This window comes from Pezoporus wallicus, unplaced genomic scaffold, assembly GCF_028554395.1.
Source record: "Pezoporus wallicus isolate ANWC-B61680 ecotype Strahan unplaced genomic scaffold, APGP_CSIRO_Pwel_v1 scaffold_2584, whole genome shotgun sequence".
NCBI lineage: Eukaryota > Metazoa > Chordata > Aves > Psittaciformes > Psittacidae > Pezoporus > Pezoporus wallicus.
The window spans coordinates 9,788,091-9,812,268 of NW_026642851.1; the positions used below are offsets into that span (position 1 = coordinate 9,788,091).

The 24,178-nt window shown below is 40.3% G+C and overlaps 1 protein-coding gene across 1 annotated transcript in view; it reads left to right on the plus strand.

Moving 5' to 3' along the window:
• Window positions 1–24,178, plus strand: part of GPR158 (G protein-coupled receptor 158) — a 190,436-nt gene that overhangs the window by 131,677 nt on the left and 34,581 nt on the right. Inside the window, exon 6 of the mRNA XM_057432434.1 lies at window positions 8,782–8,891. Within this exon, the coding sequence (XP_057288417.1) occupies window positions 8,782–8,891 (110 nt within the window). The remainder of the gene's footprint in view (window positions 1–8,781; window positions 8,892–24,178) is intronic.

Consider the following 24,178-nt stretch of genomic DNA (forward strand, 5'->3'; position numbering starts at 1 on the left):
AAGACCAGGAGATCAGGTATTTTTGGAACTCTAAATAGCTGCATGGTTTCTTTTTCCCAGGTAGAAGTCACTGTTTGAAAATACTCCATGGAATCCCTTTCTGCACTGTGTGTTCGTAGGGATTTCAGCCATTTTGTAATGAAATGCAGACATCTGTGAGGCTGTTTTATGACTTGTGTCTTGCATTAAGTATACTTGACAAGTTGCTCTGAATAATTTATTCTATTATGTCTTGATTTAGCTTCAGCTCTTGCAAGATTTATTTTAATATAGACTACCATAATGTTTTTCAAAGGTTCCTTTTTCTTCAAATCACAGGCATTGTCTTAAAATAAATTGCTAGATTTTCCTTTTTTTTTAATAAAATACTGTACTTCATAGTGCATTTATTCATAAAATGAAACTAACATTCTTAACCCTGTTGTTAAAATACGTCAAGTATTTGGCAAATGACTGGGTTGAATAAATGTCTTATCTTTTTTTGATAGAGATGTTTCAGCTCCTAAAAATGTTTCTCTTTGCCTATTTGGTGACCACATCGTTGTTAGGAAAAGATTATAGAAGTGCATCCAATAAGAAAGGGGTTATTTTGGTTTGGTTTTGTTGTGTTTTTTTTTCTTCACATATGAAGTAGGTAAACGAGGACATTCATCTGACTGTTGAAGCATCCAGTAACTCAAAATGCTCAGGAAGGCACCTTTTCTGGGCAAATATTTGCCCCCAAGAAGTTGGATTTGCCACCTCCAGCAGCTCAATGCCTATAGCCCATTAGGCTGAGAGGCGTAATACTTTCTGAATGACCATGCTTTACTGTTTTAGGATCACCACTTCCTGAGCAGTACCATTGAAATCTCTCTTTATATTTGAGAAGTCTACAGTTAAAGATAAATAGTTTATTCTATTACAGTGAAAAGCTAGGCATTAATTTCTGTGTTTGGGGATAGATACAGAGAAGGTATGTGATAATGTGTCTCTTGATTTAGCTTGGTTTCAAGGTAATTTCTGTTTCTCCTCAGCTCCACAGATGGTTCTTGAAGCTGGATGGAGCAAGGGTCCAGTCCTTTTGGTAGTACTAGTTCTTAACACTTTTCTTTCCCCAAAGAGAATACAGACATAGTGTGTTGTCTTTCTTTGTATCCCTTTTCTCTCTCTGGTTGTCAATTCACCCTTGAGGAACCCTACAACCCTTAGCATTTGTAACTGATGCAGCCAGGGCATCAACTGATGTCTCTCGTAAGCTAAGGAAGTGTTTGCTGGTGAAATCGTAGCCCTTATTAGGAAAAAAAACTGGAATTCCCTCCTCTATTGCATTTGCCTTGTTGGGCTTAACACTTTATCTATTGTGAGCAAATCTCTTTGCTGAGTACAAGCATGTGTCTTCTTAAAGATATTGTGGATTATGTGTTAGCTTTGTATTTCTTTACTTGAGAATACTATTTAAGCCAACGTAAATAGGAATGGTGAAGCTGAATCATTAGTAACAAACTAGAGGCTAGAATTTATGGCAAATAAATGAATTTTCAGGCCACATATTCAGGTCACTTACAAATGAATATTTTCAGAGCTGGTAGGATCTGTGACATACCACTTTTTCTCTTCAAATTGGAAGAAAGACATGATGCCATCTTGGAAGTCACATGGACGTTTATTTCCCTCAAAATAACCTATTCAGAGGTGCCCTGTCAAGTGTCATCATAATTGAAGACATACCAATAAAAAACGATGCTAAGTATGCAGTCTTGTATCAAACCAAAATGATGTTGAAGGTTCTGTTTCCTTACTTGCCAGATAAATCTCTCAGGAGATTAAATGAGCTCCACTGTAAAAAATATGTTCCATAAAGAGCTGTAAAGATCTGCTATTACTGCCTGATGGGGATGAATCCAAAGTGTAATAAAACTTTGTGATAGCAAAGCATTCTGATGAACTCAGCTCCAGAAGTCTCTACTTGTGCCTTACACTGCTCCTTGTGGTTATGCACATATACTATGTCATGGTGCCCCGAAAGACTTTACAGGCAAGACATGTCTTTGCTGAAAAGCACCAGAGGCTTAATGTTTGTTTTCAGACAGGCAATGGAGAAAACCTATCTACAGTTGAAAGTATAGTGGGAGGAAAAGAAGGTTTTCAGAATTTCAAGCTGGACTTTGTGCGGGTGACTAGGAAAAAGCTTGTCTTTTATGAAGAAACCCAAAAGATCTTAAATGGCTGTAATTATTTTGACTTTGGCATACATCTGAAACACATTGCCCCCAGCAGCAGAGAGCCTCAAATGCTGTGTACTGTGGAGCTAATTTACTTCCAATTCAAAGGCAAGAATAAAACCTACTGACTAGTTACTGTGGTTTCCTGCAGCAACTGTGTCCTCTACAGAGGCATTGAGCTAATGAGCCAGCACAGCTCTGCTTCCAAATTGTGAGATTTTCAAGGATAACAGGATTTGGTGGTACTGTGTGTCCACAGGTCTATTAGAATAAAATGTTATGGCTTAGAAAGCACGTGGTTTAAAAAACTGGGATGAAGATGGAAGGAAGTGTTCTTATGTAATTAGCCTAAGTATATATTTAACTGTTACCATACCTCTAAAATGTTTTGTGTAGTTGCACCGGAAATATTTGTTGGTGGTACAGGAGTGGATAATGAGTTGTGCATTGCTAATATTTAAGCAGCTGCTCTGAGCTGTGAATCATGTTTCGAACAGTGGTGTGTGGTACCAGTGGTGTACACAGGCTCATGAATCCCTTTATTCATGCCCATCTGTTAAGATGGCAGTGGGCCCACATGCAAGTGGATCGGTCCCTTTTCTAGAAAGCATAGTGCCAGACTATTATGAGTTTGGATGGCAAGCTTATCTAATACAAACAGCATCTCTGTTGCAGGAAATCCCTTCTCAGTATTGAGATTGAAGGGTTAATAGGTGACTTGATGTACTAAGTTACCCTAGAGGATGTTTTATATGTTGAAAGAAACTACTGAGGCATGGACGACTGCCCATCTCAAAGCACAACACGGTACCAAGAAGCAGCATCTGATGGCTTGTTCCATACCAGCATTGCTTAGAGGCAGCCCAAGACAGCTCCTGCAGACAGGCAAGGGCAGATGGTGTTGAGCAGTGGAACAGATCGGATGTATCTCTTCACAGTATCTCCTAGATGCTTGTTAATGGAATTAGCCCAAAAGGCATTATCTTAAATGGCTGTGTCATGTCCTTCATTGAACTATGCTGAGTATTTGCAGGAAATTCTTAAGTTAAATAAAGAAGTAGGTAGTTTTCCTGTAAAGCTTTTTTTGGGTTAATGGGGCACAATTTTAAGAGAAATTTGGTTATTTGAAAATGAGAAAAAAAGTAATAATTTTGCATCGCTTTTATCCAGTGCAGGTGACTTCCACTTCAGACCCATAACCAGATAATTCTGATGCTCACAGTCTAAGCTCTGTATATCATTTCCAAGTATATAACACGGATAACATCCCTGCCCACAGCGTTAGGAACTTTATGATCTTTAAAGGTCCCTTCCAGCCCACATCTTTCTATGATTCTACAACTGAGGACAAAAATAAGAACAGCTCAAAAGTGAACACTTTGGAGCTTTGTGAGTTAAGCTCCTGCTCAAAACTTTACATGACAATTCCATGTATTTTTAAAAATATTTGTTGTCTGACTACTGATCTTTTGAGACATTATAGCATTGCCCATTCCCCCTCAACATGGAGTGTAGAAATTTGATGATTGAAAAAGAAAATGAGGTTTTGATCTATTCATGTGATTTTTATGGCTTAAGAATCAAAGTAGCAAGCAACTTGTCTTAAATACATTACAAAATTGATAAAGCTGGCTACAGAGTGTTTGGCTTAGTCTTCCTAATGCAGATTGTTAATTGACATATAGTGAAGGGACTTCCCTAAAATAAGTGCTGAAGTAGCTTTCTAGTCAGTGGCGATGGTTATATGAAGCCTTTAGGCAAAGATTCTGTCCAAGTAGCTGAAGTCCTAAACTTCTTCAAGGTCCTTCAAGGTACCTGCTTTTATCCATGGCCTATATGTGAAACTCATATTAGTATGGCTGATTTACTAGACCCCTACAATGCAGATAGAAATTATATGCCTGTTTTAGGCAGACTGAATCCCAGTCAGTGCACCTTGGGCAACTGCACAGTATTAAATAAAACATTTTCACCTGGATCTTGTTACCAAGGTGAAGGGCAAAATTAATTGTGTTATAATGTGCACAGTACAGTTAATCAGAAAAACAAAGAGTATTTGTATTGCCTGGAAGTATTGTTCACTGTTAACATCACAGAGCACTGATAAAGTTTGATAAAGTTGTGTTGGGTTTTTTTTCTTTTAAAGTATCTCTCTAAATGTTGTATGTCTTTCAAGGAGAAGTGGCACTAAGGCTAGGAAACTCATTATTTGCTCATTTCGTGTCAGGAAAATGTCTTTTATGCTTTTGAACATTAAATTGTTAAATGTTAGTTCTCTTTGCACTTTTACTGTCCTACCTGTCGTGATAACAAAGATTTGCTGTAGTGGGCAAGGTGCCTGCATCGACTTTAGCCATTGTCTTTAGAGAGCATGTGCATCTGTTCATCGTGTCAGCTGAATAACTGAGCTGGCTGATCGCTGTGTCAGCAAGCTAAGTCTCTCTTCCATGTCCGTAAGTCTCCAGCTCTAAACACACTTGACAGTTAGCTGGTGACCTTAGAAAGTCTTTTCATCTCTGACTCCACAAGTGGTAGCATGACTGCTGGGAAAGTGTTTTGGCAAAGGTAACAATAGCTTAAAATACATTGATGTTAAGAGCAAACATCTAAATGCATTTGTCCAAATGACAAAGATGAACCACTGTTCATGAAGACTCATGCACAGCTGCAGTAGCTGGGATATGAACAGGCACTGACTTTTCTGCTGGTTTCCAGCCATTTTTTTCCCCAAATCTTTGGTGTTTAACAAACAGAAACTGATGTCTAGTATTTAAATGGATTTCAGAAGCTGGTGAAACAGAGGATATCACATTTCCTTATGTACAGTAAATAGGTTTTGTGACTTCCATCAGCAAAGCTTCCATCTAAGCATTTTTAATGAGATTTATGCTGCTGTCATGGTCTAATGCGTTATAAAAGCAAAAAGGTAAAAAGAATGATTGTCAGATTTTTAGTGGGCAGAGTATTTTAGAACTACAGAGGGATTCCCTTGTTCTGCTGAGAGCAGCCAGGGTACGTGGGCGAATCCTGTGCTCATCCTACGCTCCTAGCTTGGAGCTCAGCAACCCTTTGCTGCATATTGTTTGTTGCTTTAAGGGAAGCTTTCATCTGAGAACAACAGTAGAGAATGGAGTTTTGATAACCAGAAGGTAGAACAGGCTGATAAAAAACAAAACCAAGACTTCTTCTTCTAGGACACCCCACCTGGAGTGTTGCATTCAGCTTTGGTGCCCCTGACACAAGAGGAATGTGGGCCATCTGAAGCTAGTCCAGAGAAGGGCCACAGAGATGATCAGAGGCTGGAGCACCTCTCCTGCGAAGGCAGACTGAGAGAGTTGGAGTGGATCAACCTGGAGAAAAGAAGGCTCTGGAGAGACCTTAGAGCAGTTTCCAGTGCCTAAAGGGGGCCTACAAGAAATCTGGAGAGGGGCTTTTTACAAGGGCATGCAGAGGTAGAACAAGGGGGGATGTCTTTAATCTAAAGTAGGGGAGATTTGCATTAGACATGAGGAAAAACTTCATCACTGTGAGGGTGGTGAAGCCCTGGAGCAGGTTGCCCAAAGATGCTGTGGCTGCCCCATCCCTGGCAGTGTTCAAGGCCAGGCTGGATGGGGCTTTGAGCAACCTGGTCTAGTGGAAGGTGTCCCTGCCCATGTCAGGGGAGTTGGAACTAGATGATCTTTCAGGTCCCTTCCAACCCAAACCATTATGTGATTCTCTGTGTTATGTTTCTTTTTTTGTTTGCTTTCTCGCTAAGGGGAGTAAGGGATGGAGGGCAACGGCCGTACTTTTCAGCAAATACATTTTCTTTACAAGAATGTGATTCCTGCAAGATGAAAAACTTGAGCATGGCTTTTGCTGTGCTGAGCTTCCAGGGCTGTGTTTCTTTAGCCACTTGACTCCAATCCATGAAAGACGATTCAATTTGAAAGCTGTGCCTTAATGCTGACAAGAGCGTAGAGAGAGTGGTCACCTGAACATCCCATGGAGCCCTGATGGGAATGGGAATAAAGTATTCTTACAATAACTTTCTGGAAAACCTAAAAAGCAGGCAAAACATAAGTACAGAAATTCTTCCTGTTCAAAACTTTGGTCCATGTCAGACCATTTTGTAACTGTCCCTGCCAGACCAGACTATAATGTGCAGGTTACAGAAAAGTAGGTTGAAATGGGTATTGGCCCTTGGGGGGGATTGTAACCCATGGCAGGGGGTTTGGAACTAGGTGATTTTTAAGGTCCCTTCCAACGCAAACCGTTCTGGGTTCTGTAGTAGATACTCTCGATTGTATAAACACAACGAAGACCTAAAAGGGGATCAACTTGGGTCAGGTTTTACTTCTCCAATGTACTTGACCACTAGGCAAATACGTAGTTAAAATTTTTCTACAATTCAAACTGGAAAAATGAGAACAGTTTTCACCAACAGAGCCTTGCCTCTGCAGTCTTCATGGTGAGCTGCCACATACCCACTCACACCATGCTGCATTTGAAGTGGTATTTTCTTGGTTGATAGCCAGCCAAATGCCTCAGCTGCTCATACAAATGGTTCAATGCAAATCAATGAGATTTTCTAGACAGAAGCAGTTAATATTTCAGCAAGCAACTGCAGATAAAATTGCTGTGTCAGATTGCATGGCAAAGAGAGCTGTTGCCCTTGTTCAGAAAATTCTTTGCCAGGAGAGTTTTCAGACCTACCCATTTCAATAATCTGAAAAGTTCTACCTTCACATCAGCTTTGACGTGTTCTGAGTCTCTTTGTGCTAGTCTATTTTGACACAGTTTTTATAGTTTGGAAGAATCAAAGATTAAACATGGTGTTTTCCACCCCCTGGCAAACTTCAGGAGGTGGGTTACTGCTACAGACTTTGCTCTGGTTCTGCAATTATCCTAATGTGTATAATATTAGCATAAGATGTCAGTATTATTACTCAGGTCCTTCTGAGAAACTTCTTGCTGTATGCTCTATTTACATAAGCATGTTCATGTGTGTGTCTGGATGCATTTTGGTTTTCCAGCTGATTTTCCAAGGAGAAGTGGGCCTTTTGCTGTATTCTGTTATCTTCCCCTACATGCAGAATTTGTCAGATTCCCAGAAAATGTCTGCCTTGAAACATATCAGTCCAATAACAGTGAAAAAAAGATTAAATTTTGCACCATGGTTTGATTCGACAAACCATATTTTTTTAAGAAATAGCTTGATTCTGCTGTGAAAAAAAAAACATGCCAATGAAGCACAACAGCTTTTTCTATCTCAGCCCACATGTCTGCCATTTTTGCCCCCACTCTCCTAAATGTGTCTGTGTCACCCAAAGGACATAGTCCTGGGCTTTTGGCCAATATCCTGGGCTTGAATTCCCACATAGAAAAGCATTTACTTAGGAAAATAATATCATGTGGCAGCCGGTAGGCACAATACTACCTCTACTGCCAGAATGTACTGACTCTAAATGAAGCTGTGGCAGATGGCCTGAAATGTTTCAGTGCTTTCTTTCTGTAGACCAGGATTACCCAATTAATTTGTACTGTGGTGCTTTGGGACATTTTACTACATTCTAGTCAGATAGGTGGGATACACTGGATCTGGCTTTGCTGGACCAAGCCAGGTCTTCACATGAGGTAAGGGCAGTGTACAGCCAAATCCCTGTGACTGCAGGCTCCTGGTGGGGCTGAACCAGTGGGAAGAAACATGGGATCATCCCTCTGGACACCTGGGAAAACATCTGTTGGAATGAGAAGAAATGGACTCCAGGTTCAAATCATGACCAAGTCCACTACTTGGGTAGCCCAGATTTAGATAAGGGTGACATTTTACTTGCTAATGATGCTTTTATAATCACTGTGTGCTTGCAGAAGTAGCTTTATGTTACTATTCATTGAGTGCTGTTCTCATGTGTGGTTAATTGGTAGGTAGAGTAAAAGGCCAGTAGGACCTTTCTGTTGTGATTAGATAAATCCATAAGTGAACAAACAGGTTATTTTCGTTAAGCAAGTGGTGATGCATGGGGACATTTAGTATAGCTTAGGGAAAATACATGGGAAAGAACAAGAAAGGGTCAAATATGACGTTGAGGTTTGTAGGTTTGGGACAGAGAGAGGGTAGTGCAATCAATTTTAGTGTGTCAGAATAGCTGGTAGAGGAAAATGGCCAGCTATCATTTTGCTAGTTTATTAGAAGTCGTGACTTGGAGGTGTAACCTAGAAATACAGTCCATCGAATCAGAATTAAGCCAGCTGCATATTACTGGAATAGCTTAAGGAAAATGTCCTTGTCTGTTCTATCCTCTTTTCTGGGTACATGTTTTCACTCAGTTAAGAAAAGTCAGTGGAGTTGCATTTTAAAGTGTTGTCACTTCACAGTCTGTCATAGGGCTTTTTTCAGCTCCCTTCAAAAGGAGTTGGTGCCTAGAACTATGCCAGCTGGTGATCTGATCCTCCTGCCACTTTACTAGAAAATCTAAATATACAGCAATATGAGCTGAAATATGTCTGCTGTCCTGTTTTGCAACTATTCTGCATTTGAATGAAGAACCACTTTCACATTAAAACAGTACTGAAGCTCTCTCTTTCTGTTCTATAGGTTGTCATTTTGTATTTTGAGCCAAGTGTATTTCGCTGTATTCTCCTAAGATGGGTTCGTCTTCTGGGCTTTGCTACTGTTTATGGAACTGTGACCCTCAAACTTCACAGGTATTTCACATATTAATTTCCATCTCTGTGGGAGTATGTGCAATCTGTGTGGGTACGTAGATGGAAGAGCTGCAAACATTATCATAAACAAGCGCCGTTTCTGATTTTTAAAACTACTCTGTATTTCTCCTCATGATTGCTCAAATTGTATGCGACTAATCCCAGTAGAGAACTGTGAATGCAGACAGGATTTGATGAAAAATGTATACATCAGCTGTGAAATTGTACAAGAGCTCCTTTTCACAGGAAGTGAATATATGTTCCTTGAACACAGGAAATAGAGAGGTGTTTGTAGACTATTCAGAAGTTTCCTTGTGAAGTGTTCATAAATGATTTCTTAGTGTAAACTAAGATACAGCAATGGTGGGTAAAACAATGCAGTATGGTGTATATACTTACTATATTTTCTTATGGCTCATAAGTCAAGGGCTGCTTTCTTCAGGTGATCACAGAAGACAGACTACGTGCTTACAAACATCAGTGCCTCTCAGCAAAAATGTGTGGGAAGTTCTGGGTTCCACAGGGTGGGCAGTACATTCATGTGCGATTCATAGACCCAACTTCAAGTCCCACTTCTACAGTCCCGTTGAAAATTGAAGCCTTTTCTGGGTATGCTGGATAAAATCTTAATGCTTTTTCCTTTTTAAACTGAAGTGCAAAAAATTACTGATACATTCTGTAAGTATGTTTATTGGAGCGAAGAAATCTGCCATGTGTATATATTGGTAATTGGACATCTTGGACGAAGTAGCCTTGTTCATCTTTTTATCTTAACCTCATTACTGTGTTGGCATGTTAGAAAGACAAGGTTTGATATTATGCTTGTAAACTGAAGGAGGACTGAGATTATCTTGTGGTTTATGTTGCACTAATGGCATGTCACATTTTTGGAGAAAAACCCTGCTTTCCCATTGAAATTGAGCCTCTTCTTGCAGATCTCTTTTATTTGTGTCCCTGGTTAAAAGCGTAGACTTGGGCTGGTAAACTCTGACTGTATAATACTGTCTGGCCACATCTTTGCATTGAAATCCATACAGAAAATTCTACACCCTCATGGTATTTTCTGGGGTGAACAATTTCTGATGCAAAAAGAGTAACAAGTAGGGCACTGTAGAAGAGAGAACAGAACTGGTAACTTTGCTGGAATTGTTTTTTATCTGTAGCTCAGTTATGTAAAGAAACAGCCTAAGACTATGGAAGACTCACATTGCCATTGCAGTTCTGCTGCCCTAAAAGGTTGTTTATATGATTTTACATGATGTGAGGAAGCAATTTTTTGACAGGGCAGTTGATCTTCAGTTTATATGAAGTGAGGACAGGCTGCAAAATTGGGCAGAAAATCTTGCACTTCTGCTTTACTTATTCAGCTGTTTGGTGCTACTTGTCACCTCTGCTGACAGGATCAGCAAACACGACAAAGACTGAATAGGAAACAAAGAACGAACTACATCCTCATCCTTGATCAGCACAAAAGAATGAAGGCTAGGAGCCTACTGGACTACATCAACAGGACAGCGGCCAGAAGGCTGGGGGAAGTGATTACTCAACTTTACTCAGCAAGCCTTTGACATATCTGCAATTCTGGGTCCAGTTTTGGACTCTCCCAAGGCATCAATGAACTTGAGTGAGTTCACTGAAAGGCCATCAAGATGTTCAGGGGTTGAAGCACTTGCCCTGGAAGGAGAGGTTGAGGGAACAGGGTTTGGTCAGCCTGGAGAAGAGGCAGCATTAGAGTGACCTAGCAGAAGCTGACACCTACAAGGAGGTTACTGAAAAGATGGATCCAAGCTCTTTACAGCAGTGTATATTGGGAGAACAAAAGATGACGACAAATTGAAATGGGAGATTTCAACTTTTTACAATATGATTTAGCATCAGGGTCAAGGAAAACATTTTCACTGTTAGGGTAATTAGGCAGTGGAGCTGGTTGCCCATGAGGTTGTGAATTTCCATACTTGGAGGTTTTTAAGACCCAACTGGATAAAGCCCTCAGCAACCTGGTCTCAATTCAGCGTTAAATTTGCTGTGAGTACTGGATGACCTCGTAGGGTAATTCCAACCTGAGTAATTCTATATTTCTTTCTGAAAAATGAAGAGAAAAAAAAGACCTAACTATTTAATACATGAATCTAGAATTATATTCTCTAGGAATTTATCTTCATATTCCTCAGATGGTCCTGTCCTGACCATTCATATCCTACATTCTTGACAGTGTGGTCTTTTTAGTACTTAATATTTCAGTCCAGGAGAGTGCCTTGCAAAAGACTGAGTCAAGTTAGATAATAAGCTTTATTATATACACTTGTAGAAGTTATGCTAATTAGGAATAGTACAATGCTAATAGAAATTTGGTAGAATTTTTGGCAGTCTAATGCACAGTCATTGCAGGGTTGAAGAGTGGCTTACTGCAGACACCACAAATACTCATGACAAGCACTGGTTCCCTGCTGCATGTAGCCTCTGTCTTGTCTGGAGGAAGAACTGATTGCTAGCAAGGAACTTGTGATTTTTCTAAGCTTAATGGGAAAGCCAGTACTGTGTAAAAGCAGCTGTTAAGGATAACCAGAAAGTATAAGGCCATATTTCCCAACAAATGAGGTGCTTTGAGTAGCACTGGCACATGAAAGTTACCCAAAGTCAGGTAGGAGGCACCGAAAAACTTGTTTTCTTTGTGGCTTTTTTCCCTCATAGCTTCCCACTTCCCAGCCTTCTCTGAGGTTTTGTTATAGTCAAGCACCAAGGAGAAATCAGAAAAGTAGCCAAAAGCAAATGCTTAAGGAAAAGAACAGGGAAGTCGTACTGATTCATTCTTTCAACACCTGTCACAGTCAGTTTCTACAGTGCCTCCTCTTAAATTGCCTCTTTCTTATTCATTGTGCATTTTTGAAATAATGAGCTGATGTTTATGGGGGTGGAAGAATGGAGGTAAGGAAATGAGCTTAATTTAAGACATGTACCTGTAGAGCTGTGAACATAAAAATACTTTCCTCAATAATGAATTCTTCAAAATCGTTCTCTGAAGAAATAATGATGTCTCAGATTTAATCTTTTAGTTTTAAAAGAGCTGCTGATGTTGCATCTTTCAATATATTTCTGTGACTGAAGACTCTTTGTGTCCTTTTATGAGCACTATATTTGATGGACAGATTATCTCATTATTTTCAGTATTTCATGAACTTCTGCCATCTTGGTGTCAGGATTAGTACAGAATCCTTAATTCTGGGTTAAAGCATGAAAATGGAAGAAAGCCATAGGTTTATCCATACAGACATATGTATATGTGTGTGTGCATACAGAGGACAGCTTACAGACAGTTTAGCAGAATGAAACCCAGGAACGGGGTCACTAGTTTGTGGGAGTGTCCATTTCTTACATTACTAGGAGAAACAGAGGAAAGTGTGGAAGTGAGGAGAATGAGAAGGTATGGAGAACATAATGTTCCAGGTATGGAACACAAGACAATGGCATACAATGGCTTTTTTGTAAGTAGTGGTGGGATGGGTGTGTTAGTGGGAGGACAAGATCTTAACACTGTGAGGCAGTTCTGCACTGCTTTTAAATGCTATGCTAAGATTACATTGCTGTGCCTTGACATTTGGAACAGTCAGAGCACGTAGTGGCCCTTTCTACAGATCTTTTTAGATGATAAAGAAAGGATGATAAGACCAGTGTGGGTAGTGTGCAGTGGTGCACATATGATTTAGTGGTGGACATGATTTAGTGGTTGTCTTGGTAGTGTTAGGTTTAAGGTTGGACTTGGTGATCTCAAGGGTCTTTTCTAACCCAAAAGAGTGTGATTCTGTATGTTATGGTTTGGTATCTTACAGAGAGGAGACCGGTGCTAGCAGAGAAATCCAAGATGTTGGTTTGCTTCTTGAAGCACTTGGGTGGAGGTGTGCATTGATGGTGAGAACATGAAAGAGGAGGGCATAGCATAACCTCCTATTGTAGCTAGGGAAAGGAAAGAAGATACAGGTGATTTATCTGACTCTCCTTCTGAGGGATTTGTGGGTCTGCCTATAACTGGGTGATTTCCCATCTCCTGCTGAAAGCGTGCAGGCTGCAACTTGAGTTAGTATTGACCCCAAGATGGCTTTTTGTAGGAATTGGGTTTGAATTAACAGTTAATACAGAGAAAAACTCATGTTAGTTTTGTGCAGTTATGTAACAAATGTGTAATCTCAAGTTTCTTTGTAAACTTTAATTCCTGGCAGTATAAACAAAGCTCAGTGACACCATGTTTCTGTATCTTTCACACAAGTGTCATGGCAGGAGGTTCGGTGTGCTGTTTCCCTGGTCCCATAGCTACATTGTGTTAAGCAGGAAAAGGGAAGGGGTATGTGGTCAGAGGTTAAGATCCCGTCAGAGAAGCAGTAAGTGCTGTGTCTGGTACACAAGTCTGTGGAGACCCCTGCAGAGAGGGAGGTGAAGGCATGAAGACTTTTTTCTGGAGAGGGGAGAGACATGTGGTCAGATGCATGATCTGAAGCCTTGGCTGAACGTTTTTGAGAGCACTGCCTGTTACCATTCCGGCTTCAGGAAGAAGGGCAGCTGGACTTCAGAAAATAAACATCCTGCACTGACAAGATACTTGTTTTGTACTGCCAGTTTCTCTTCTGCAACGAAAATTATCTCAAGAAGGTTCCAAAATTTGCCAGTGCTTGGCAGAGAAGGGCTCACAGCCATATAGGTTTTGCTGTGGGCTGCTGGAGCTCCATGTCTCTGATGCTCTTGCAGCTGTAGCTCCTTGTTGTGCCTCTTCAATTTGTGTTTATGTGAGAGCTCCATGACACTGCTTTGAATATCAGAGCCAGCAGCAGTGCAGAAATTAAAGATTAAAAAAGAGCCTTCCTTCATTACTGTCACGTCACTATTATCAGCTTCATTTTCTTGTACTCATGACTCAGATGAGAGGGAGGTACCTAGAGCTGGCTGAGAGAGACATGGTGAACAAAGAAAGGCATCGGGTACTTTTTGTATTTATTATTAATTTAATGTAATTAGGAAAAAGTAAGTCTTACATGAGAGCAGGGCATCCCTGTCCTCTTCCACTGCTTTTTCCACGTGTAGCACATTTACCCATCTTTGTTTAAACAAGGAGAGCAGGACATGGAAAATATTAAAGCATTCTTATGTCATTTGCGTTATTTGAAGTTTGTGTTGCTGATGCTTGTTTCTGATGAAAATACTTAAGTGAGAGCACTGAATAAGAGGTTGTACACGCTAGGTCCTATAAAGCTTTGAGAAGAAGTGTTGGGGCAGAAAACAGACCATACGAAGGTTCCTGTAGAGAGAAGGCCAAAACCCACGGCATCAGGAGGTCCCTTTCTACCTGATGTGACCTGACTGGTCAGTGGCCATGTGCTGCTGGTGGCTCCCATGCTGTGCCTCGTGCCTGGCTGCTGGGGGAAACAGCAGAGAAATAGAGGCTTTAGGGTTTGGGGCAGAGTGAAAGGCTGGGAGATACAGTTTAGGAGGAAGAGAGCTGGACTTGCTGCGAAAGCGTTGTGTTCACATACAGTAGGAGTTCATAAGGAGCAAAGTTTCACTAATTAGACTGGTCATGGAAAAATCTGTTTTCTTGTTAGTATGTTTTAACCTAATTAATTCATTTCCTGAGTGTAATTCATTTCTCTTGCCTGCAGCCACCCTTTGCTAGTTTGTTTATTTATTTTTGTAGCATATGAAAAACCCCAGGGCTTTAGATAACAACTTAGAGATGTTAGTAAATTCCATATAGCATTCCTGTATGATGCACATTGAAGATGGAATTCTCATTTTTGTAGTTCTTCCAGGTTAAATAAGAGTCACATTCTGCTTTATTGCGGCTTTTTTTCCTGCTAAAATCTACATTATTAAAATCATATTTAGTCTTTTGTATCCCTGCCATTCCCAAGCAATAACTAGCCTTAACTAGACAGCACAATGGTTCTGTTTCATATTTCTGAATAAAGTAGCTACTTTCATATGTATAAACTAATAAAATGTAGCACAGCTGTTATAAAGACACTCAGTGCAGAATTAATCTTGATGGAGCACAGTGTAGAATTGGGACTAATAAACGTCTTTAAGCAAAAAAAAAGCAGCGCATAAAGTATGTAAGATTGTTAGAGCACAGTGAACCTGAAAATATTGTCATACATATTTCTATTAATATTTAATTTATATAAAATATTGTAGATACAGCCATACAGTTCCAAGGGCTGCTTTTTTAAATCACCTTAATGTAACACACATTTTGCTGTATCGTAGTAGACTGAGTTTGGCTAGGAAAGTTCAAAGAGAAGGTAAAGAAAGTATTTGGTGCTTTTATATTAAATTATATTGCTATCATGATTAGGGAAAAAAACTGCAGTGGGTTGGAAGGCTCTCTGCAATGATCTACAGGAATCACAAGCCTTTTCAGATGTCTTTTGCTGGCATGCAAAAGCACTGTGGCATATAACGGGAGAAGGGGCTGGTTTTGCACATCAGATTACGTGATAGCAGAAGAGCTTTGGAACTGGAGCTGGAACCCATCCGCTCAGAGACCTTGTTCAAGTCCAGGACCCCTTCAAGTGGTGTCCTCATTATACTGGAAGGATAGAATTGGTTGGCTGAACACAGTATCTGCTGCCCAGCTGGGTGGGATTGTGGCATGAAAGAGAAACCAGGCATTGCACTGCAATACATGAGTTACAGGCTATTTGTGGAGGAGAGTGAAGCAGGATTTAAGTGTATGACTCACACAGGGGCTGATCAGAGTTAACTGGAAGCAGAGACCTGCAGATCACATACACTGATTGTCAGTGCAAAATCATGATGGGACAGGAGGCTTCTGGGGGGCTATTGTGAAGGATAAGGAGTAAGCCTGATACTATTTAGCATTTTCAGTTCCAATGAAGAACCAAGCAGAAAATCATAAAATTTGTGGATAATGGAAAGCTTGGTGAAATGATAAATTTTGTTTCAGAAAGGATAGTAATGAAAAGTAATCTTTATTGCTTGGCAACTTGGTTTTAGCCAAAGACGTACACTTGAGTACAGCCAAAAGGCAAATTATAGTTAGGGCCTAGTTAAAGACACAAAATTGAGGAGGAGTTTTAAAGGTTATCAATAGAGATTGATTTTGCAGCAGGAGGTAACATCTTTGAGAGTAATACAAATGCATTATGCCCTTTTCCTGAGATGCATTCTTAAAGGAGGTATGCAATAGATGGATGTGGTTCAGAAAGTATTTGAGGGCTGGGAAAAGTGCTTGGCACTATGAAACCTAATCTGGTTTTTAGATCAGCAAGAAGACTGAGCAATGACTTCTTGCGTGGTGTATAAACAAACAGAGAGAGGAAAAGTAGTCACAAAAGACTCTTTAATCTATTGGACTGAGGTTTAATATCTGGTAGCTGGAAGCCAAAGGCGAAGGAATTCAAATGAGCAATCTGGCACAAATTCTTCTCAGAGGGGTGCTTAGCTATTGAAAAAAAGTAACAAGAGACATGAGGAATTTTTTGTGCTGCTTTCAGATCAAGGCTGAATCCCTTCTTGAGAGATACTCTATGGTTAAATACTACTACAAATAGGGGTTCCTATAGAAAAATGTCATGATCTTCAACTGATCAAGCTATATAATCTAGTGGTTAGTCTTATATTTGGCCTTTATTTTATGGGCATATAATAGAAATTATAGGATTCATGTTAGTATTGGTCTAGTGAGAAATTAAGCATATTCTTACAGTGAGATGATGTGTTTATAGTTGTACTGTTTAATGGGATGCACCAGCAACTTTGAAATTAGTCCTCATCGCTTACCCTAATGCAGATCTTTAGTACTGGGAAAACTGGTGCCTGGGCCAAACATTATCAGATATTAGTTCTTCTTCTCTGGGTTATTGTGAAGGCCAAAAATTGCCATTATGTTCTTGAAAACTTGAGTCTTTATCTGACCAATGGTAACCAGCCACTGGTGATGTAAAATGGTGTGTTGGCATACTGTAACATACACAGGAATGAAGTTCGGCAGCATTGTACCAGTCTGCACATTGGTGAGTTATCCTTATATACACTTTTCTGAAAGATGCCCAAGGTGCTCTTAAGAATTTTAGGTGCAATGAATTAGATCTGTGATCTGAACTGGAAAGGCCAAGACAGTGTTGCCTTAGCTGCTTGAGGCTCAGGAATCCATAAGTCCTGAAGAAAGCTTCAGTATGTATTGATTCAGCTGCAAGTACCATACTATTCCTTTTAGACCTGATCTGTAATGTTTACAATTAAAAATTACCACAGAATATTTGTATTGAGAATTAAAATTCTTTTGCTGTTTCAGGGTATTATAGTACAGTGCACTGGCAGATTTTACATGCAGCTGAGTTTTAATTCTCTTGACATACGTCCTACCTCTTTCAGGTCCAAATGTGAACCTCTGTACATAATTGCAGTTAGATGCATAGGGTTCAAGCTGGAGCCTCTGTTTCTGGGCAAATCTAAAAATACTAGCGGTTAAGAATTGGGTTAAAATGTTGAGTGCCTATTCCTAATGTGGGAATTAACTTAGCTGGCAGCACTGAGTTACTCAAGAGCCTCTGGGTCTCATCGCAGCCATCACCACCAGTTGTGCTCTGGCAGTTCATAGCAGCACAGTTGTCCTGGTGGAGCCATGTTCTGCACTTGGCCTCTGCAACAGCAACATCTGTTATTTTTCTGAATCTTCTTGAGTGAAGCAATCTCTCCCCTTATTGCTGGGATTTCATGGAGATGCCTCCTGTTCCTCCCAGGTCTGCCTAGGGAAGACTTCAACTTTGTATGAGTATGGGGCTGCTGGTGATGAAGCCTCTGCTGTGGGCAGCCTCTGCCTCAAGCATTGGCTTGCATAGATTAGTGGGGAAGTGGCTCTTGTGACCATAAATCTTCCTAAGGTTTTTGTTTCTCCTTACCTATCATTTTATATATCCATTAAGCACCTCTCACTCTGGCATCAGTTTTCAGCAGTGCAGGCTTCAGTTCTTGTTTTCATCTTTGTATTCTAAAAATAAAAGTCAGACAGCAGCAACCAGAGATGCATTGGTGCTGCCTTGTTGCTATATGTGGAGCAGGGTCTTTCTCTGATACGTTTTTCAGCATTACTTTGTCATCATTTTCTACTGTTCAGTTGTGAATACTGCAAGTTGGCATTACATGTCTGAAATCATACTTCTGTTCCAACTACATAAATTCATGGCCTCTATACAAGGTCCAATGTCAGAGGCACATGACAGACATAGAAACAGAGTTTATATGTATAAGTGTGGAATTGTTTGGTACCATTGTCTCACTGAAATAAGGCTGTCAATCTACAAACTTTATTTCCATATGTTGCAATCAAATTTGTGTGTATATTTTTTCAAATCTTCTGTTCTTCTGCTCGTCTTTCTAGTTTTGACATGTGACAAGCTTTTAGGACTTTTTTTTTATGCTACTGTTTGTTTTGTTCTATAGAGTTGTGTATTGAACATTATATTTGAAATAATTTCTTATTAAACCATTTTTTTTCTAGCTGTTCTATGATTTCCTTCTGTGCAGAAATGACCATCATTTATTCCTCTGACATGTTTCTCTAGCACCTCAGAAATCACTCTCATTGGCTTTGAACAAGTCTCCATATAGTACTGAGAGCCTTGACACTGATAAAAGGGCTGGAATTACACTGTCCTAGCCATCCCTTAGTAACAGCCTTAATTACTTTATGCGGGATCTTTCCTCAGCAGTAGGTCTGCCTTCTATCTTAGACTGGACAGGCTTTTTTTTTCTTTCAAATCGGATTAACATAATCCAGCTCTGGACTTTGCTCCTCTGCACTTTTTCAGATGCTTTAGAGAATGTGACTGCAGTGACCCAATCTCTTCCAAGCTTTTATTCAATTTGAAAATCGTACTTTGCTTGTTGAGAAAATAACCTGTGTATTGCTCTGGAAACCTTATAGATGGTGACTGTCAAACTCTTTTTTAGAAGCAGCAATTGATGGCTTCTGGTGAGCGTCAGCCAGCACTGGCCTCCGTTGAATAAAACCCTATTATATCCATGAAAAAGGCACATTGACCATTTTGCCATTTGAACATACTAGAATGTAGGGGTTTGCAAGGACGTATATTATGCAATGTCCAGTTTTGTTCTGTGGCTTAGTCTCTTTTAAGAAACCTTTGTCAGTGTCCCTCAGAAATGTTGGCTGGCGCTCAGTTCTATTTGTTGGTTTCCTAAGATGAAACCTCAGATTTGGAAGCCCCATGAACAAACTTGTACTGTTTTTCTCATTCTTCATTAGGATTTGCATTCACATTTGTTGCACAGCTGAGCCACTGGATTGCTAATATGGTCAAGATACAAAATCCTTGTTGATCATTCTATGTGTTTTCATATCCTTTTCTTATTTGGGGGAAACATGATGGTGATAGCCACTGTCTGTTTATACTTCTCTTTGAACTTTGTTCCTGTGCTTGCTGTTTTCAACATGTGGCATTCTGGTACTGGTATTCATTTATCTTTGCCCAGAACCCCTAGCTCTCATCAAAGATACCTAGACTCTTTGATAACTACTCTATAGTTCTTGCTGTACCAAAATCACACTTAGATAGATGAATGGGTTTTGTGCTAACAGCTTTTGTCTTCCTGACTGAAAATTTAGGCATGCCACCAGTGTACGTTTGCCATGCGCTGAAGCAGTGGTGCAGGAGTACCAAACAAGTGCTTTGTTTGGTACTTGACACTTGATTTTCCCCCACAGAGTACAATGTCATGCAGATGCCTGAAAGCAGTAGAGCCCTGCAACAGTTTGCCAGTCATAGATTCATTTAGGTTGGAAAAGACCCTTAAGACCATTGAGACCAGCCATAAACCTAACACTGCCAGATTGATTCACCACTAAACCATTTTCCTAAGTGCCACATCTACACGTCTTTTAAATACCTCTAGGGATGGTGACTCAGACACTTCCCTGGGCAACCTGTTCAAATGCTTGACAACCCTTTCAGTGAAGAAATTTTTCCTAAAATCCAATCTAAGACTCCCCTGGAACAACTTGAGGCCAACTTAAGCAAAAAAACCTACCTCTTAACAAAGACTTGAGGTACACACTTCACTAACAAAGTCATGGTGCTTCCAGTCCTGATACTGCTGTGCTTTGTTCTAATACAACATCTGTCTGTATTAGAGATAGATATGAATTAGGTTAGCATGTCCTGTAATGCCTCCTGAAGGTGAAAATATTGCACAGTTGCCTCAGCATTTGGTCTGGTCCATGCCTTCCAGGTTTTCCCTGGTTAGGGCATCCATGTGTTTCTTTCATGTTACTTTTATTGTAGCCTTACAGGGACCGGGTTATACCTTTATCTAGTCTTCATTTCCCTTCTGGAGAGCTAGAATTACCTATTCTCTTGCTTATTTGTCAGAGCAGCAAGAGATTCTTGAAGATACCAGAGATCAAAATTAGTGAGATGGGTTTTGTAGCTATCTTCTCAGAGATAATGGGCGTTTAAGTTTAGCTGTTTTCCTAGCTTGTTACAGCCTGGATGCAGCCCTTGCAGGATGTGATGTATGAAGAGCTGGCCACATGCTGTGCCCTGGAAAGCCTCAGGTCTGTCATCATGCATCTGTATTAGCATGCAAAGTCAGCATCATCAATGTCATTTGCAAGAGTTGTCAGATAGAATACAGAAAGCAAATTATGTATCTCAAGACTATTTCAGTAAAAACAAACCATGTTTTCTGTTCCCTTTTATCTCTGTGTTCACTTAGACTGGGCTAATTTGTTTTATTTTTGTCTTCATGCTATATGCAACAGCACATTTAAGCTGCTTGCTAGATTTGCAAGTCCAAATCTGTTTCTTGTGTGATTAGCTCTTGTTGCATGGATGTCACCAAGTTTGAATTGGGGCAATATCTTACTATAAATAACAAAAGAGTCTTACTAATTCTCCCTTTTTTCCCCCATTTATTTCTTTGGGTTATGAAGGAAGGTCATTACCACAAGACTTTTCTGGCAATATTTGATGTCTCTCTGATTGAAATATTTCTCTTTAAACAAAAAATTCATGGCTATCAACACTTTTCTACTGTGTGTGTGACTTCAAAGTGGAGCTGGAACTCTTGCTTCATCCTTGCAGGTTTTACAGAGCTTCAAGCTTATTGCATTTTCCGCTTGTTCTGTTCAGTTCATTTTGTTGTCGGTAGGGTCCCATTGCGGTATGTGAGTAGATTGCCCGGGTCTGCATCTTTTAGATCTTCCACATTTGATTTCAGTGAGACCCTCTGTGTATATCATCTATCTCTTAGCAATAAACCTCTTTCTTCTTGAGAACTGTAGCATTTAGATTAGCTCTCCCTTATGCTTGCTTACTGCTTCTTCAAAGCAGCAGAATAATTTTAATTCCATTTGTCCTTAAATAGACACATTTTTCTTGTTTTTCCAGATTGGCTTAGAACCAATGACAATTGAACCTTTGACCTTAATTTAAATTGTCTTTTTTTTTTTTCCCCATTATTTTATGATGAACATACAAAGCAACACTTTCCAGAATTCAGCTCATCAGAAAAGCCTGTTTCTACCTGTGCATATGAGAGGAAGCACAGGAGATGAGAGTTCATTTTTCTTCCAGTTGACTTTTTTTTTTTTTAATATTTTATTACAGAATGACAGATGAACAGAATGTTTCATTTATTTCTTGAAGTTTTATGTTGCATTGATATATATATCGCCTTGCAGGGGAGTATGAGCATTTCATTACCTTCTTCATTAAAATGGGTGACAGTGTTGTCTAGTAATAAATTTGGAAAATAAAAGTGAAAAGGTGTACTGTAGCGGGCCCCTGAGAACAGAAATCTGTGGTACTTCACAGACTATTCAGTCAAAGCTCTGAGGAAATTTATAGAACTTATACAAAATGGTTTCTAGAGGTAACAATACTTTTGATGCTAATGTACTTCTGAAGAGTATTAAATCTCGAGATTTAAGGTTTGAATAAAAAGCCTGTTGCAGAAAACATGCTAAGAAAATACTTTTTTTCCCCATCTATCGATATGTATGTATACTGGCTACACAAAGATTACAGAATCAGAAGAGTTGAGGTTGTCACGGACCTCTGGAGATCATATAGTCACACCTAACTGCTCAGAGCAGGCTTAGCCAGATAGGATGCTCAGAGCCATGTACAGTCAGGTTCTGAATTTCCCCAGGGATGGAGATCCACAGTCTCTCTTGGCAACCTATTCTATTGTCTGACCACAGTTACAGCAAAAAAGGTTTTTCTTATGTTTAAATGAAATTTCCTGGGTTTCTTTTTGTACCCATTGCCTCTTATTTTGTCACAGGGCACCAGTGAGAAGGTCTGGCTCCATATTCATTACTCCCTTCCATCAGATATTTATATACATCAAAAAGATTCTCTCTGAGCCTTCTTTTCTCCAGGCTGAACAGCCCTCTAAGCGTCTCCCCTTCTGAAAGATGGTCAAGTCCTTTACTTATCTTTGTGGCCCTTCACTGGGCTTAGCTCCAGTATGTCCATGTCTCTCTTGTACCAGGGAGCCCAGAACTTGACACAGCACTCCAGATGTGGCAACACAGCACTCCAGATGTGGCAACACAGCACTTCAGATGTGGCCTCAACAGTGCTGAGTAGAGGGATAGGACCCACCTCCCTCAACTTGCTAGATATGCTCTGCCTCAGGCTGAGTACTCAGGTATACTCAGCCACGAAGCTGCTGGCCACCTATACCACAAGGGTATATTTCTGGTTCATGGTGAATTTGGTGTCCAACACTATCCCCAAGTTGTGTTCTGCAAAGCCGCTTTCCATCCAGTCAGCCCCCAGCATGTACTGCTGCATAGGGTTAATCTTGCCCAGCTGCAGGACTTGGCATTTTCCATTGCTGAACTTTGAGATTTCTGTTTGCTCATTTCTCCAGCCTGTTTTGGTCCCCCTGAATGGCAGCAAAACTGTCTGGTCTCTCAGCCAGTCCTCTAAGTTTCGTACCATCTCCAAACTTCTTGAGGGTGTACTCTTCTCCGTTGTCCAGGTTGTCAGTGAAAAGGTTAAACAGTGTTGACCCCAGTATTGACTCCTGGTGAACACAACTAGTGACTGGCCTCCAATTGAACTTTTTGCTGCTAATCCACAGCCCTCTGAGCCAGGCAGTTCAGCCAGTTTTCAGTCCAGCTCACTGTCCTTTATCTCACCTCTATTTTATCAGCTTTTCTACGAGGATTTTATAGAAAACAGTGTGAAAAGTCTTTCTGAGTCAGGATAAACATCACCCACTGCTCTTCCCTCGGCAAGCCAGTCATCTTTTTGCATAAGACCAGGTCAGTCAGGCATGATTTCATCTTCATAAATCCATACTGACTACTCCCAGTTACCTTGTCCTTCATGTGTTTGGAAAAGGTTTCCAGGAACATTTGTTTTTGTCACATTCCCAAGGATTGAGATGAGTTTGACCAACCTGTAGTTCCTGGAATCCTCCTTCTTGCCTTTCTTGAAGATCAGAGTGACATTTGCTTTCTTCTGGTCAATAGTAACCTCCCCTGATCATTGTGACCTTTCAATGAGTATTGAACATGGCCTCACAATGACATTGGACAGATTTTGTCATGACTCATTCATGGACTGAAATATATGGAGTTCACTTAAGTGTTCCCTGACCTGATTCTTCTCCATCAAGGTTAAATCTTCCTTGCTCTAGACTTTCCCACTGGTCTTGGGGACCGGAGATTCCTGAACACAAGTCCTACTAGTACAGATTAAGGTGAAGACGGCTTTAGTGTTTCAGTCCTTTTGTGTCATTTGCCACCAGGTCCTTGCATCATTTAGCAAGGACCTGGTGATCTTGCTGAATGCAGGCCTGTATTTTCCCTAAACTTTTATTTCTTTGCTTCTGTTACACATGTAGAAGCCTTTCTTGTTGCCAGTTGAATCTACCCTTACCAAAATGAATTCCAGGTGGGCTCCCTAAATCCACTGCTGTATGCTCAGTGTCTCTATATTCCTCCTGAGTCACCTGAGTCCTTCTTCCACTTCTTGTATGCTTCCTTTTGATGTCTGAGTTTAATCAGGAGCTACCTGTTAATCCATGTCCACTGCCTGCCCCCTTTGCTTAATTTCCTGCAGATTGTTAAGGTCCATTCCTGAGCTTGGAGGAGCTCGAAGTATTTTTCCGTTCTTCCAGGATCCTGAACTCCACCGTGCATGGTCACTGCAGCCAGGCTCGTCCCTGACCTTCACAGCCCCAGCAGTTCTTCCTTCTTTGTAAGAATGTGGTCCAGCAGAGTGCCTCCTTTCCTTGGTTCC